Genomic DNA, 12816 nt, shown 5'->3' with positions numbered 1-12816 from the left:
TACGGGTTAATTGTCATGCAGACGCCCTTCGCTTACTTTATCACTGGTCATTACCTCACCAAGACATTGAACAGTGCAGCATGCAAACTCTAATTGAATAATCTAACTTATCTCTTCAACGTGTGTTGCAATTATAGCCAGATGATATATGCAGTCAGCAGGTCAAGAGCATGCAGCGACAAGAAATAGCAGAGACAGGTGTTAGTGTGGAAAGGTCGAATGAGTGCACCGACTATGATATACAGCGGAAAGCGAAAACTAAAAAAAAATGCGAAGGTTGTGCGAAGGTGACTAACATGCATCGGAAAGTCCGAACGCAAATTCTAGGGTCTAAGGACCGTTTGGCGTGAAAGCATGGATTCGTGCGCCCTGTCTCAGGAAGCTTTGCGTTAAGCGTGTAATGGCTGTTTTGGAAAGGGTCGGTGCCAGCATCAGTAAGAAAGATCAACAATAAAGCCAGATCCTTACGCGGTGCGACGTAATTTTCATGGGCATAGACATCAAATGACCGTGTGCGAGTCTGTGCAAGCACAGTCCCCTGAGATGCAATACTCATAGCACCAGAAGCATTGGTCCTGTGAATATGAGAAATGAATGAATTCAGTCATACGGTCACCCGCCTCATTCCTGCTTCACGTACTCTGATATCCGCAATAGAGAAATCCCGAGCTGGAAGCGGCCGCGCCAACGTATACTCGCGTCGGGGAACAGAAAATATAATCCAAGACGGCCCTGAAGGTCGCGCAGTTTCTGAGGTGACGAAACTAGGTTTCCGTAAAGCAAGCGCCGCGGAGGTGCCTCTCCGTTTGGTGAGGTGCCCATGTCCAACGGCCGTGAGCCATCATCCGTGAACAGGGACAAGTGGGCGATCAAGAATGGTAGCTCCATCTCACTGTCGGCAAAATATATTCGTGTACGCTAACCTTGTGAGGTGCTAACGAGACTTACGGAATAATGGAATTCCCAAAGCGATCGCGTACGGTGAGCTGCACGACTACTGGCGGAGCTAGTGGCAAACGGGAGAGACTAGCGGAACCAAATTCCGCGGTCCTTTGGGGATGTTGCACGACATCAAGGTGGTATGACCTAGCTTACCAATTCATCAACGCGAGAAAGATCAACATACTACAAATAACTTGCCTCGTTTGACCATCGTTTAGGAATGAGGAATGTTGGACCCGAGATTGACTCGAAATATACGGATTAGACATGGATGGACTAGCGCGATCGGTGGAAGAAGCCTGGTTCCAAGCAGTACCCTGCTGGCTAGATGATTCTGACTGAGATGGCATACTCCAGGATGACGGAGGCGACTGCGTGTTCGAATGGTCGCTTGCAGCGACGGACCTCGGTGAACCCTGAGGGCTTTCCCAGGGCAATTCGTGAAAGAGCTTCTTGTAGCTGCTGGGCATCAAGTGTAGTTTGCTCAGCAAGCCGGAACTCTAGGAAAAATGAACCACATACGATGATATGCACTTCACGGGTGTGATAGGCGTTACCGGACGTATTTGATGCGTACGCTGAGACATTTATGATGGCGGGAAGTGAGCTAGGCTCCGATGTGTGCGTGAGGATAGACAGCAAGCAAGCACTCACTGCATCATCTCCTTCGACACTGAGGCGCGTGCGCGACACATGGTCAACATCGTGAGCGTGATAATTCAACGACTTGTAGGGAGAGCTCAAACCATTCTTGGCTGACACCTTTTCCCATGAGTATTGCCTGGACCAGTAGGAGTCAATAGGGCAAGTATGCATATGTCACGAGATATTTGCCTGGGAGACAAGGCGCACACTGAGCCTACAGGAAGATTAATCGATGCTCCAGAGCATAGGAGCTTGGAATTTATCCATTTCGTTTGTAGGCGATCATATCATATAATACCTATTTCTAGGGAGCGGAGCTCGGGGTCAGAGGAAGACTGAAAGGTATCAGAATTCTGAATCTCAGTACCCAAAAAGTTTGACACTGACAGATCTGAAGGCGACCGATATAGGGTCCCAAATCTGTTCGGAGCAGTATTTGGGAAGCTGAAGGCACGTCTTCTTTGGATCTCGCGCAGTAGTGATCTAAACAGGCCTGAACGACCGGCCGAGGTTCTGTAAATCCCATTGGGACGCTTACATGTCAAAATAAATCTCACATAGGTAAGCAAATATTAGGAAGGTATATGTTACTGGAGTCTATCATACGCTCTTTTTCACGTAGCTCCAAATCCCTGCCACTCCCGAGATCACTGATGCTGCTGCAAGAGCGGGTTTTACTCCGGCTAATGGAGAAAGTTTTTTTTCATATCAGAAAACGTAAACTGGGGAAAACCATTTGTACCTGTCGACTTGTAGAGGGCGCCTGTTAATGCACCCGCAGCCATACTACCAGCTGTGTCATGTTTTCCGCGAAAAGAGTCAATGGTGGAGTTGATTCCGTTATAGACGAGGGCTGTGAGTCATGAAAAATTAGTGACATACCCTGACAGGAAAGGCGAACTCACCAAGTACACCAGCCGAGTTACCTATGAACGTTCCTCTTCGCGTGACAGAATTGAGAACGCTATTGATCCGGAGGCGGTTATTTGATACGGCTAGTGGTCTTCGAGCGCCTTCACTCACACCCCAAAAGCCACCCAATGCCAGACCTTGAGGAAAGATGGATGAGCATGTGACAAGCGAAAACAATAAGAATGGCCGAAGTTGGAGATGACAGCAATACGATAAGGTGAGAGAAGATGGAATGAGAGAGGGCACGAGCCGTAGACGTACAAACTCGTGTAAAACTCGTGTTAGGGAGCCGAAAGAGGGAAGACCTACCGCTGAGATACATTGTGCCAGTTCCGTAGCACAAATCATCACTCCAACCTCGAGAAGGAATGGCAGTGCCAGCCCCTGGCAACTCGCTCGTCTTATCATCATCTAGTACAAGATAGTCTAATTGATCCCCAAGTTGAGCTAGTGGATGTAATTTGGCTGGGTCGTATGCACCCAGGAGCAAGTCGTTAGCTGTTACAGCATTCTCCACAGACACTGCTGGTCCATCACGCGAGAAAGTGGCCGACCGCAAAAAAGATGTTGGATCTTGTGAGCCGGAGGCCGAGTTTTGAGCGTCACTTGAAGACATGCTTAAGAACAAGTAGCTTTGGTAGCGAATGAGAGCAACGAGCGGACAGCCGACGAAATTTTGGAACGGCGCGAGGGTGCGTGTGAATAAATTACCCAAAGTACCACCAACTTGGGTCTTCTCCAAACGTACTTACCGCTTTAAACTTGAACAATTAGAAAAATGCCCTTTGCAACCGCAAGCACACGCACCCTCTCAAGACTTGCTAGCTTCTCTTTGAGGACAAATGCGTCCTTCAAATCGAGCCGAACTCCCTGTTCAAGGGTTTTAGTACACATGACAGGCCACGAAGCACTTGTCATTGCCACAGCGCGTTCCGGCTATGCGTTCCGTCGCAAATGTGCGGGTGAATCATGGAACAATATATTCAAAAGTCAGCACCGCATTTTCTACTTTCGTCTGGCGTTAAAATGGTATTTTTCAAGGATGGGCAACTTCCACTACACTGCATTCAACGGCATCAGATCCTGCAGAGATGGAAGCCATGCAATGTCTAGAACAGGGGACCCAGAAGCTAGAGGAGGGTGACATTCAAGGCGCCAAAGAACTTTACAATCGTAGTGTCGAAATCAAGCGTAATGCTAGCTCTCTGTTCAACTTGGGTGTCACGCATTATCACCTGAGTTTGTCCAACTCATCTCCACAAATTTCAGGGTGCTGAGTAATTTATTCTTAGAGGAGTTTGACAACGCTATTGCGGCTTGGAAGGAGTCAATAGCACTGCAACCCGCTAGTGCCGATGCTCACACAAGTGCGTGCCTCATATTAAGAGCCGTAAATCTGGATGACGACATTGTATTCGAAAGACCTTGCAAGCGCATACATAATATCCCCTGTTGCACGTCCTGACCTTGCTTTGCATCATCTCCAGCACGTAAACTGCTTAGAGCTTCCTTATCGGTTCGTTGACTATTGTGTTCCAGTATTGCGGCTTCCCTCTCACCGGAAGACCCTGAGATCGCCTTCAATCTTGCCGCAGTTTTGGAAGCCAGTGAGTAAATTATGACATGGCTTATTGTTCCTAAAATTAACTTCCGTTCCTTGTGAAGCCGGGCAGCTCGAAGAGTCTCTGAAGCAGTATAAACGTGCCAAAGAATACGGCGTCGAGCGTGCCGCAATGCATATTAGGAACGTCAGTAGTTCAAATCTCGATCGTCATTTTCAAATCTCATATATCACTGCTTCAACTGCAGGTGAGCGCAAAGATTCTGGGTAAGACCATAAAAATCGCGGAAAGCACGGACAACACGGACAGCTCAGCAAAAAAATCAGATTCATGATGCCGATTCCCAGGCGGGTTTCGTCGCATCAGAAAGAGTGGTCTCCGGTCACTTGAAAATTTAACACTAGGCTATCTGCGAAGTACTTGTCTCGTTGTTTAGTCTCGCTTTAGACAAGATCCATCCTGCCAAGGAACCCGGCTCTGGATTACTTTGAAGGCAGTATTTTATATTCATGAACCTAATAATGCGAAGTTGCAAATTATCTGACCCAGGGTTTGAAGTTCGTACAATCTCCATGGAATCCTTAGGAATGCCAGTACCTGCCCGCACTCCTCGGACTGCTCCATGGGAGTCGAGACGTACTCTATCAACATCCTTGAGCAAATACGTTTCTGAATTTACAGCTCTCCTGATTTCTCCGCGGTCATCGCTCCCCTTCTAGAATAGGACTTGGGAAGTCTACTGGACGGAAAGCGGTGGCCCCTGCCACCGCGACGAGCTCCGTACCCGCGACCTTGTGTCTGAATGAAGGCTGAGCTTGTGGAAACGAAGGAAGCCTGCATAGGAGGCTCAATGTTTCCCCGTTTGAAATATGTAGAAGAAGCTTGGAGCCGTTGTAATATCAAACCAATGTCTTCGCTCGTATACTCGGGACGAGGGTGGTCCGAAGGCTTTAAGTAAAGAATGTGATCATGCCCTTCGTTGGGTTGCGGGAACTGAAGGTCTGACGCAAACCTAGCCAGAATAGATTGACCTTGTTGAGGGTCTTTAATGGTCGGATGTGAACTTCCTATGGGACATTGATACCATCATCGATCTCTGCAATAAATAATCTACAAACAAGTTCACGTACGTTCCTGAAGACGGGTGGAGCAGACCTGGATGCAAATGCAGTGCATGATAAAGCTACGATTAGCTTTGATTCCTTCTCGTGAATCTCAACGAACCTGATAGGGGGTATCGAAAACAATAACGCTGATCGAAGTACCAGGAAACTGGCGAGCGATATTAATCCAGTGGGATCGCTGTCTGTGGGTGATGACATTTTCGTGGATCGGTCGTAATATCAGCTTCTTCAACCTGCATACAACGTGATAGAAAGAGGCTTACATCACATCAAAATTGCACCTGTCAATACAAGGCGATAAGCCTTCGCGGAGCGTGCGGTGAGCTAAACTCTCGACGCGCTGTCTCGTCCCAAGCTCATCTTGATTACATCTGCGAAATTGCGGAAAGTGACGTTCGAGTGCCTGAGCAAATGTAGACTACAAGAAACGCGTCGGCCATCTCTCCGGACCACCATTGAGCCCAAAATGAAATGCAATTACCTTTCCTGATGCCACCAGTCCAACAAGGATGAGCACCATCCGTGTGCCAGCGAACGGTGCCAGATCTTGCAAGGTCATATGTTGTTCCATCCTATCTGTAACGCCAAGAATTAAAGCTACCAAGTTCAAGGAGGCGACGAACAAATAGTTGACAACTTGACTCCAAGCTGTGACTGTGATTCAAAATTAACTCACACGGAAGCCGCTACCGAACCTGCTACAACCTAACTCAAAAATAATTTTATAGAGTGAAATTCACGGTTCAAATCTTTGCCACCCTACACTCCTTGACCAACAACTCCTGGAGGTCCAAACAAAAATCTAACAGTCCCTTGATTTCTGCCTAGCATGGCAATATCATTCCCATTATATAGCTCGCTTGGATCAGCACTCCCGAGAGGTTGCTGTGGCCGCAGCGGGTGTTCATTTTGCCGCATCATAATCTTAAGACGGATGAGCTGATCTGCTTTGTATGGAATTGGTGGAGGTTGCGGGGTGCCACTGGATGACAAATGCTGATTTCGTGGGGACGGGTGTGGGGAAGGTGATGCCGGAGTGCGTGGAGACGTATTGGCCGACGGATTTTGCGCGGCTTGTATGAGTAGGTCGATAAGTACATGCGCAATTTCTGTGGGAGGTGGCAATCAGTTGGGGAACACAATTAGAGAAGTTCCCGACCTTCCAAGTCCTCGGCTTCAGCCATGTAAGTCCGCTCCCAATCGCCTTTTTCCTTTAAAATGGTTGCTACCCGCGAGTCTAATTGTGCCTCTACAAGGGGAGATGGCGGCGGCTCAAGGGTCGTCAATAAGGAGGCAGTATAGAGACATCCTAATGCGACAGTGTTCGGTGGATACATGATCGGTACCAATGTCCTGTGGCTGTCATATTGCTCAGATATGAGCATAAGGTATAAAAGATATGACACACCTGTCAATGGTGAGTCGCCATGCACATTTAATCAACTTCTTTGATGCTAAGTATGCAGAAGGTTGAATATACAAATACAGAGAGCATTGAATAGAGTAGAAGCACCTTTGAGCTTCCTCCCAATTTTGATCACATACGAAAACGGCATTTTGCTGGTGAAATTGAAGCATATTGTCTCTAATATCAGTCGCTCCACAGCCAGGAGTCTCTGGCGGTCGTTCTCAGCCGTCTAAATGCACCATGTCAGGATAAGAACACCTATAATTCATAGATTGTCACCCACCGCGGGATCCATATCAACTTCTCCGCCGACGGACTTCGACTTGGCTGCAAGCTCTGGGAATCGCACGGCATACGAGACCATGAGGATCTCCCGAGGCTTTTTCAGCGTGTCATGCATCTTAGTGGAGACGTACAGAGCTGCCAGAGTAACATCGTGATAGTTGAAGTCTTTTCGAGGAAAGAACAAGTGAAACCGGTGGTACAGATTCTGGGCAGTAGCTAAAGTCTTCCTAGGACTGTCCTTTGCCGTCAACGCCAGGATCCATTTCTTTGTAGGCAAAAACGCACAAGCCAATCTTTGAGCCCACGGCTTCTATAAATCCGCATGCTTGCTGTCTTGCTTTCTCCTCTTGCGTGGCAGACAGCTTTCCACGTTGTTTCTCGGATAGGTATTGTACCTCAGCTGACGTGAAGTAAGGATGGTGATATTTAGAGAATGAAGCCGGCAGCTGCGATGGCGATGGAACCCTGGAATGTCCTGTATCCATGTGTAGTCGAGATATAGACGATATAAACGAATATTCTTGAATGCTGCAGCGCTGAAGCTTGTCACTGTCAGGTGAAGATCGAAAGTGACTTTGAGGCACGTGAGAGACGCGTTAATAATTTAATATGACCAAATATAGTCAAATATTAAAATATTAATACAGCATGTGCAGTGTGCGTGCCCTTGCGTGCGGCAGCGTGTCCCATCAATCACACTGGCAAGTTGCGATAAGTATATGACTTAAGGACCTCACTATGGATTCGGTGCAACAAAGCGATCACCTGCAGAGCCCTGTCAAAATCTATGACAATTCAAAATGTAGGTATTATTCAAGGTATATGCACGAATAAAAATTACTGAGTCATCTTGGAGCCAGAAGCAGGTTGATGCCTGTGAAATCCAGACCGTCCGTATTCTAAAAAGTAGGTATCTCCAACGATGATTCACCAAAGAACAAAGTCCAGTCATCATGGTTGGTTAGGAACGACCCGATTAGCAAGCCGATTGTTTTAGCAAGCAGGCACAGTCAGCGGAATTTTCACAGTTGTCTACAAAAAGACGTCATGCTCATGAAACATCTGAAACTCAAGCGGGCTTACAGCAAGACCCTACATTCGGCGTTGAGTGAGAAAAATATGTTGGAGATGAATTGGTGACATACGGATAGACTGGTTTCTTTGTATTTGACGCTCATATCAGCCGCGGTGAGGCGCATTGCCTCGATTGCCTCGTCCAAGGTTACACGGTATACACCGGTGCTAGCCATGGAAAGCTGAGCTGCGGTCACGGCTTTCACAGCTACATTTCGCAGTCTCTTATCAATAAACAGTATCATCGGATGGAGAAACACGGACGCACCACCTAGGCTATTTCGTTCCTGTGGGGTTAGATGAGTAGATGAGCTTCAGGGTACTCTCGCAATAGCTTACAATACAAGGCACCTGGACCAGCCCGTCGATGGGGTCACAAGTTAATCCCAGATTATGCTCTGCAGACCATAAACAAAAGGCACAAATTAGAACATAATATGATCTTACCAATGCCAATTTCCGCAGCCTGAAAAATACTCAATAGAAGCTGACATGGTACAAAACAGAAACACAGACCTGAAGGACAGTTTCGGGTGACGCACCCATGCAGGCAGCAAAACCAGCACTGGCCATTGAACACGCAACTAATAATAGTGGCATGAACACTATCATTTTTTACAAAAATTTGAGTCAGCGCACCACCGACTTCCGCTTGGCACCCTCCTTCCGCAGCTGAAATTGTACTGCCCCTCTTGAATAGCATGCCCACTGCCTGTAAACTTTCGTTAGTGTCCGATTTTCGCTTGAAACTAATCTGCATCGCATACTGCTGCGGTCAGTAAGAAGGTCTTGATCGACTTCTCGGGGTCATCGCTGATGAATTCGATGACATACTTCAGCACAGCAGGGATGACACCCGCCGCACCATTTGTTGGTGAGGTGACAATGCGCCCCCCACTGGCGTTGACCTCGTTTACAGCGATTGCGTAACAAGAAAGGAAATCGACAGCCGGTATCATTGTCTTACGCTATACGCGATGTCAAGATCCTGCAGATTGGTGAAAATGAGCGATTACCGGAGGCATTGGCAGAATTGCATGATCGAACGAGCCCGTGACCCATGGGGCGCGCGGCATCTTTCCTGATGCACTTACTTCACCACATCCGTCACTTCCGTCCGCATAAGACGAAAATTGTGTGTCTGATTCTGGCGCATTTATTGCCCCGGCAGATGCGGCGGATGCGGAACCGATGAGCTGCAAATCGAGTGTTGCAATCCCCGGATAGAACCTGTTTCACCATGATTAGGATCATGTTCATCGGTAAGTACACAGTAAACCATAACCGACCCTCGCATCAAGCGTTTGTACAGCATCGGGGCGCGGCGTCGGAGACCCAAACGACCGGGGAGAGTCTTCTCAGCGGTACTCACCCCTGACCGGATGCAATCGTCCATGACCGCCCATATCCGCATGAGCTACATACAATCACAATTAACCATATTTGAAGCTGAGCAGACGAGTACCTTGTCGTTGATATCGGCCTCGGATAGACCAAAATAGCGTTCATTATCATATACGATTTGTGCGATAGTGAGCTATTTGACCAGTGTCAATCAGATACCTCCATGAAGAAGTGAAACGTACGTTGTGTTTTCTCGTAAGCGTTAAGAGGCTGTTTCCAGAATCAAACGGGTACGGCGGATGTCCAGGATCATTCGCTGCTGGTTGAGCTGGAGTCTGATCTCCTTCGACAGCGTTGTGGGTCTGATGCAACCTTGCTCCATGCACCGCGCTCTTGTCGACACCCTTGTAAAATAAATTCTCGTCTACTGTTGCATGGGTTAGCCGCTGACCCACAAACGAATATTAATATTGGGAGATGTACTCTTTGTCTTCTCATTTACTACAAATCCCCCTCCAACGCTGATAATTTATTCAACATCTTGATCAAACGCTAAGGCTATTGTACATACCTGTAGTATTCGTTAGTTGCCAAGAGTTCGCCTTCTTCGCCAAAGCACGAGAAACGCATCCCATTCGGGTGCGTCTTGAGTACTTGATCCCACCGCCACAGCATATCACGGTCCATGTCAAAGGTAATGCGGCGAATACCTCCAAGATGAAGAGTTCTATTTGCGAGTACAGCCTCGTAACGGGAAGAAATTGTACCCGTGTCAATAGTTTCAGGGTCTGAACCTTCAAGCCCGAGGAGGATCGCCTGCGGAGTGTGATGCCTGCACAAATGGGATTCCAATGGTAAACTGACATCATGGTGGGGCTGGAATAAGATACTCACCCTTTCCCTATGTGAAGAGAACTCTCGATTAGCGAACAGAACTCCGGAAATCCAAATATTTACCTGTGGCAGCCAGTGATCCATAGCTATCATGCGGACCTGCACTGTCAGCTTCATGCAGAAAGAAATCACGCTCCTGCACTCACAGGACTATTTTCACAGTTTTGACCTTCCAGAACAGGTTCATTCGAACGTATTTGAGGTAGAGAGCGAAAGCACGTACCTTGTCCAACATTTGCAACTCCTGCAGGTCAGCAATGAAAATCTTGCCAGCGCGCATGGGCCCAACTGTGTGAGAGCTGCTTGGGCCCACTGAACAAGTCAATTATCCATTCAGCCTTGTATTCACGCGCTCAAACCTCAACGATACAAGGACTCACCACCAATGCTGAACAAATCGAATGTGGAAATGACAGCATGACCTGGTTTAACTTTCTCCGTTTCTACAAGAGCAGAGTTATCTCTTGCCTGACTCGATGTTAAAGTGTTTGTAGGATATTGTGAGGTTATTGTGTGGGATATGTTCCTGTTCCTGCCCACTGAAACATACCGAAGAAAGTGCGGCGGTCGTGCACGGAGCGCCGCAACGCGGATTGTTGAAGAGATCATTATGAAAGAGGTGAGAGGACTGGACGGTCTACGTGTGCCTGTCGTTCTATGTCGTTATGGTCCAGCTCAGCTGATCCTGCCGGCGAAAGGAAAACTAAAGGACAATTGAGTCAAAGGGATGAAGTACAAGGTTCATCTTTTGGTAATTGGGCCCGCTGCTATACTTTTTCTGGACATCCTAGAAAGGAAGATGCTGTATTCACGGATCAGCGCTGTTCTAAATTCAAGAAGGTTCGTTTGAAAACGACTGTCTTCCTTCTATTTGGTTTGCCTAGGGGAGAATAGTGCTTTTCAGACCTGGCCGAACCTCAGCCTGGGTTTGTCTACGGCTTTACAGGTCTCGTAGAAACAACACATTTTCTGCTGCTTGGACGATTTTCCAGAGTACTTATCGATCATACGTACCTCTCGAGCAGAAATACATTGATAAGTGTTTTTGTACGCCGTCCACGGGGCCTGACCTTCGTTCTCAGACGATGGGTTACATGATAACGGAATAATATTTACCGGAAGGCACCAAGGTACGTGCTTGATATGCGGCCGTCTCTCTTACACAGGAACCAGCTTCATTTCAATTTTAACAGTGTGGTCCAGGCGATTCTCGATGCGAGGGCTTGCGAGGAGTCGAGCTGCTCGAGCAGCGACTCCGTGGCCCAATAAACTGCCATAACTTGCTGACCCATCATGTGACAAAAGGTACGCAGTTATCGATCATCAACGACGATGTCTGACTTAATGAAGCTCGATTCATTGCCGTGTGTCACACCCCACACTAATATAAGCTGTGCTCTCCGAGTCTCCACGCTCCTTATAACCATCCTTCCTTGTCTGTTCTTATCCATTCCCTCTCTTCTCTCCCTCATATTCTATATTTTCTGCCGGCCCCGATACCAGCGAACACGGTCCCCTGCTTGCTTCAACTCTGAATAGTCATACACCCCGCCAACTCACTCTAGGTTCCGGGCGTTTCCTACGTTTCTCAGAGTTCTATCCAGCATCTCCTTCCACGCAGCTGGGTATTGAGCAAGCTCTTCATGTCCATACCATCACCGTAATCGAAGCGCCAATTACCGCATTTACCGGCTCAGCTCAATTGGGGCAGCCTTCATCGCACACCGCTCCTGGCTGTAACACCCTTCCGCTCATCCAGGATATCAATTCCTCTCAGACGCTTTGGGGTCCCAGACAAAAGGAGCAGATACTCTACCCAGCCTTCCCAACGTCTCGATCAACAAACCGATTTCAAAAGGCAAGCGCAGACTTCCAGAGGACCCGCCTGCCACCCTGTCAACTTCGCCACTCCTTTTTTTTCCCTCAAAAAATGGGATATATGTGTGCGTGCTATTTAAGACACACTCCATTCCTCCCGTCTCCTTTCTACCACTGTGCCACTCGTATCTTTCAGGAGCATCTTCCGTAACATCACCAAAATTCTTTGCCAGTGCTGTTGTTATCAGCTCTTTTAACTCCCCCGTCTAGCTCACATTCTCAATCGGCCCCTTGATTCCCTCTCGGCTTGCGTGACCGAATCGGTGGCGATGAAACTCACCCGGTCCGTACAACCGAAGATCCTACACACAGTGGGAGTTTAAGTTCGTAAAGAACTTCCAGCACCGCTCCCCTAGAAAAAAAATAGAGTCCCTTAGCGGCAGCTTAGTGAGTCTTTATTGAAGGCACTATCACGCTAGCGCACGGCGCGTTTGACAAGTACCACTAGTTTTGATGAGCTGGTTAGGGTGTGAGGCGACCAGTGCATGCCCCAACTCAGTAGCAGCATGGCGCGTGCTTCCCACAGGTCACGTACTAAATGAATTGGACACACGTCTCAGACGAGGACATGCGCCACACTTCGTTTCCTGCCATGCCTAAGGTTTGCGAAGCTGCATAGCCCATTTCACAGCCGCGGAATCATGCGACAACCCCAGGCTGTGTGTTTTAAAATGACATCTGATGATCACATTCAGCGTTCCGCGGTTTTAGCGAAAGGATGATTTGATCGGGAAACACAACCTAGGAA

General features: G+C 47.9%; 6 protein-coding genes across 6 annotated transcripts; 1 reads left to right on the top strand and 5 right to left on the bottom strand.

The window, feature by feature from the left end:
- Positions 1-66: 66 nt before the first annotated feature.
- On the bottom strand, positions 67-2076 carry DFJ58DRAFT_754772 (velvet factor-domain-containing protein). Its single transcript, XM_041388023.1, has 10 exons — positions 1975-2076; positions 1777-1922; positions 1689-1723; positions 1597-1615; positions 1465-1520; positions 1141-1404; positions 949-1086; positions 641-892; positions 469-575; positions 67-404 (listed from the first exon to the last, which is right to left on the bottom strand). The coding sequence occupies exons 3-10, from the start codon at positions 1712-1714 to the stop codon at positions 331-333; spliced, it is 936 nt and encodes a 311-aa protein (XP_041250852.1). The 5' UTR covers positions 1715-1723; positions 1777-1922; positions 1975-2076; the 3' UTR covers positions 67-330.
- Positions 2067-3259, bottom strand: DFJ58DRAFT_754765 (Tim17/Tim22/Tim23/Pmp24 family-domain-containing protein). The gene is made up of 4 exons (XM_041388022.1): positions 2809-3259; positions 2493-2636; positions 2330-2440; positions 2067-2270 (listed from the first exon to the last, which is right to left on the bottom strand). Exons 1-4 carry the CDS (start codon positions 3113-3115, stop codon positions 2188-2190), a joined length of 645 nt encoding a protein of 214 aa, XP_041250851.1. The 5' UTR covers positions 3116-3259; the 3' UTR covers positions 2067-2187.
- DFJ58DRAFT_754760 (uncharacterized protein) lies at positions 3238-4581 on the top strand. The gene is made up of 6 exons (XM_041388021.1): positions 3238-3738; positions 3792-3866; positions 3922-3985; positions 4039-4106; positions 4165-4247; positions 4309-4581. Exons 1-6 carry the CDS (start codon positions 3591-3593, stop codon positions 4393-4395), a joined length of 525 nt encoding a protein of 174 aa, XP_041250850.1. The 5' UTR covers positions 3238-3590; the 3' UTR covers positions 4396-4581.
- Positions 4582-5808, bottom strand: DFJ58DRAFT_754759 (uncharacterized protein). Its single transcript, XM_041388020.1, has 5 exons — positions 5667-5808; positions 5449-5603; positions 5286-5367; positions 5192-5216; positions 4582-5128 (listed from the first exon to the last, which is right to left on the bottom strand). The coding sequence occupies exons 1-5, from the start codon at positions 5754-5756 to the stop codon at positions 4737-4739; spliced, it is 744 nt and encodes a 247-aa protein (XP_041250849.1). The 5' UTR covers positions 5757-5808; the 3' UTR covers positions 4582-4736.
- On the bottom strand, positions 5809-7444 carry DFJ58DRAFT_903065 (cyclin-like protein). The gene is made up of 6 exons (XM_041394846.1): positions 7164-7444; positions 6877-7111; positions 6699-6822; positions 6594-6639; positions 6345-6544; positions 5809-6294 (listed from the first exon to the last, which is right to left on the bottom strand). Exons 1-6 carry the CDS (start codon positions 7361-7363, stop codon positions 5945-5947), a joined length of 1155 nt encoding a protein of 384 aa, XP_041250848.1. The 5' UTR covers positions 7364-7444; the 3' UTR covers positions 5809-5944.
- A 110-nt stretch (positions 7445-7554) lies between these two features.
- On the bottom strand, positions 7555-10929 carry DFJ58DRAFT_754747 (serine dehydratase alpha chain-domain-containing protein). Its single transcript, XM_041388019.1, has 16 exons — positions 10571-10929; positions 10370-10502; positions 9868-10128; positions 9780-9817; positions 9539-9723; positions 9418-9489; positions 9242-9369; positions 8969-9182; positions 8720-8920; positions 8592-8664; positions 8469-8536; positions 8400-8418; positions 8292-8350; positions 8221-8239; positions 8024-8160; positions 7555-7910 (listed from the first exon to the last, which is right to left on the bottom strand). Exons 1-16 carry the CDS (start codon positions 10797-10799, stop codon positions 7872-7874), a joined length of 1875 nt encoding a protein of 624 aa, XP_041250847.1. The 5' UTR covers positions 10800-10929; the 3' UTR covers positions 7555-7871.
- Between the last annotated feature and the right edge of the window lie 1887 nt (positions 10930-12816).

Source organism: Suillus subalutaceus (assembly GCF_016647625.1).
Source record: "Suillus subalutaceus strain FC151 chromosome Unknown DFJ58scaffold_2, whole genome shotgun sequence".
In the NCBI taxonomy this organism is placed as follows: Eukaryota; Fungi; Basidiomycota; class Agaricomycetes; order Boletales; family Suillaceae; genus Suillus; species Suillus subalutaceus.
Note: the sequence above shows the minus strand (reverse complement) of the source record. Positions and strands in the feature narration are given on the sequence as shown.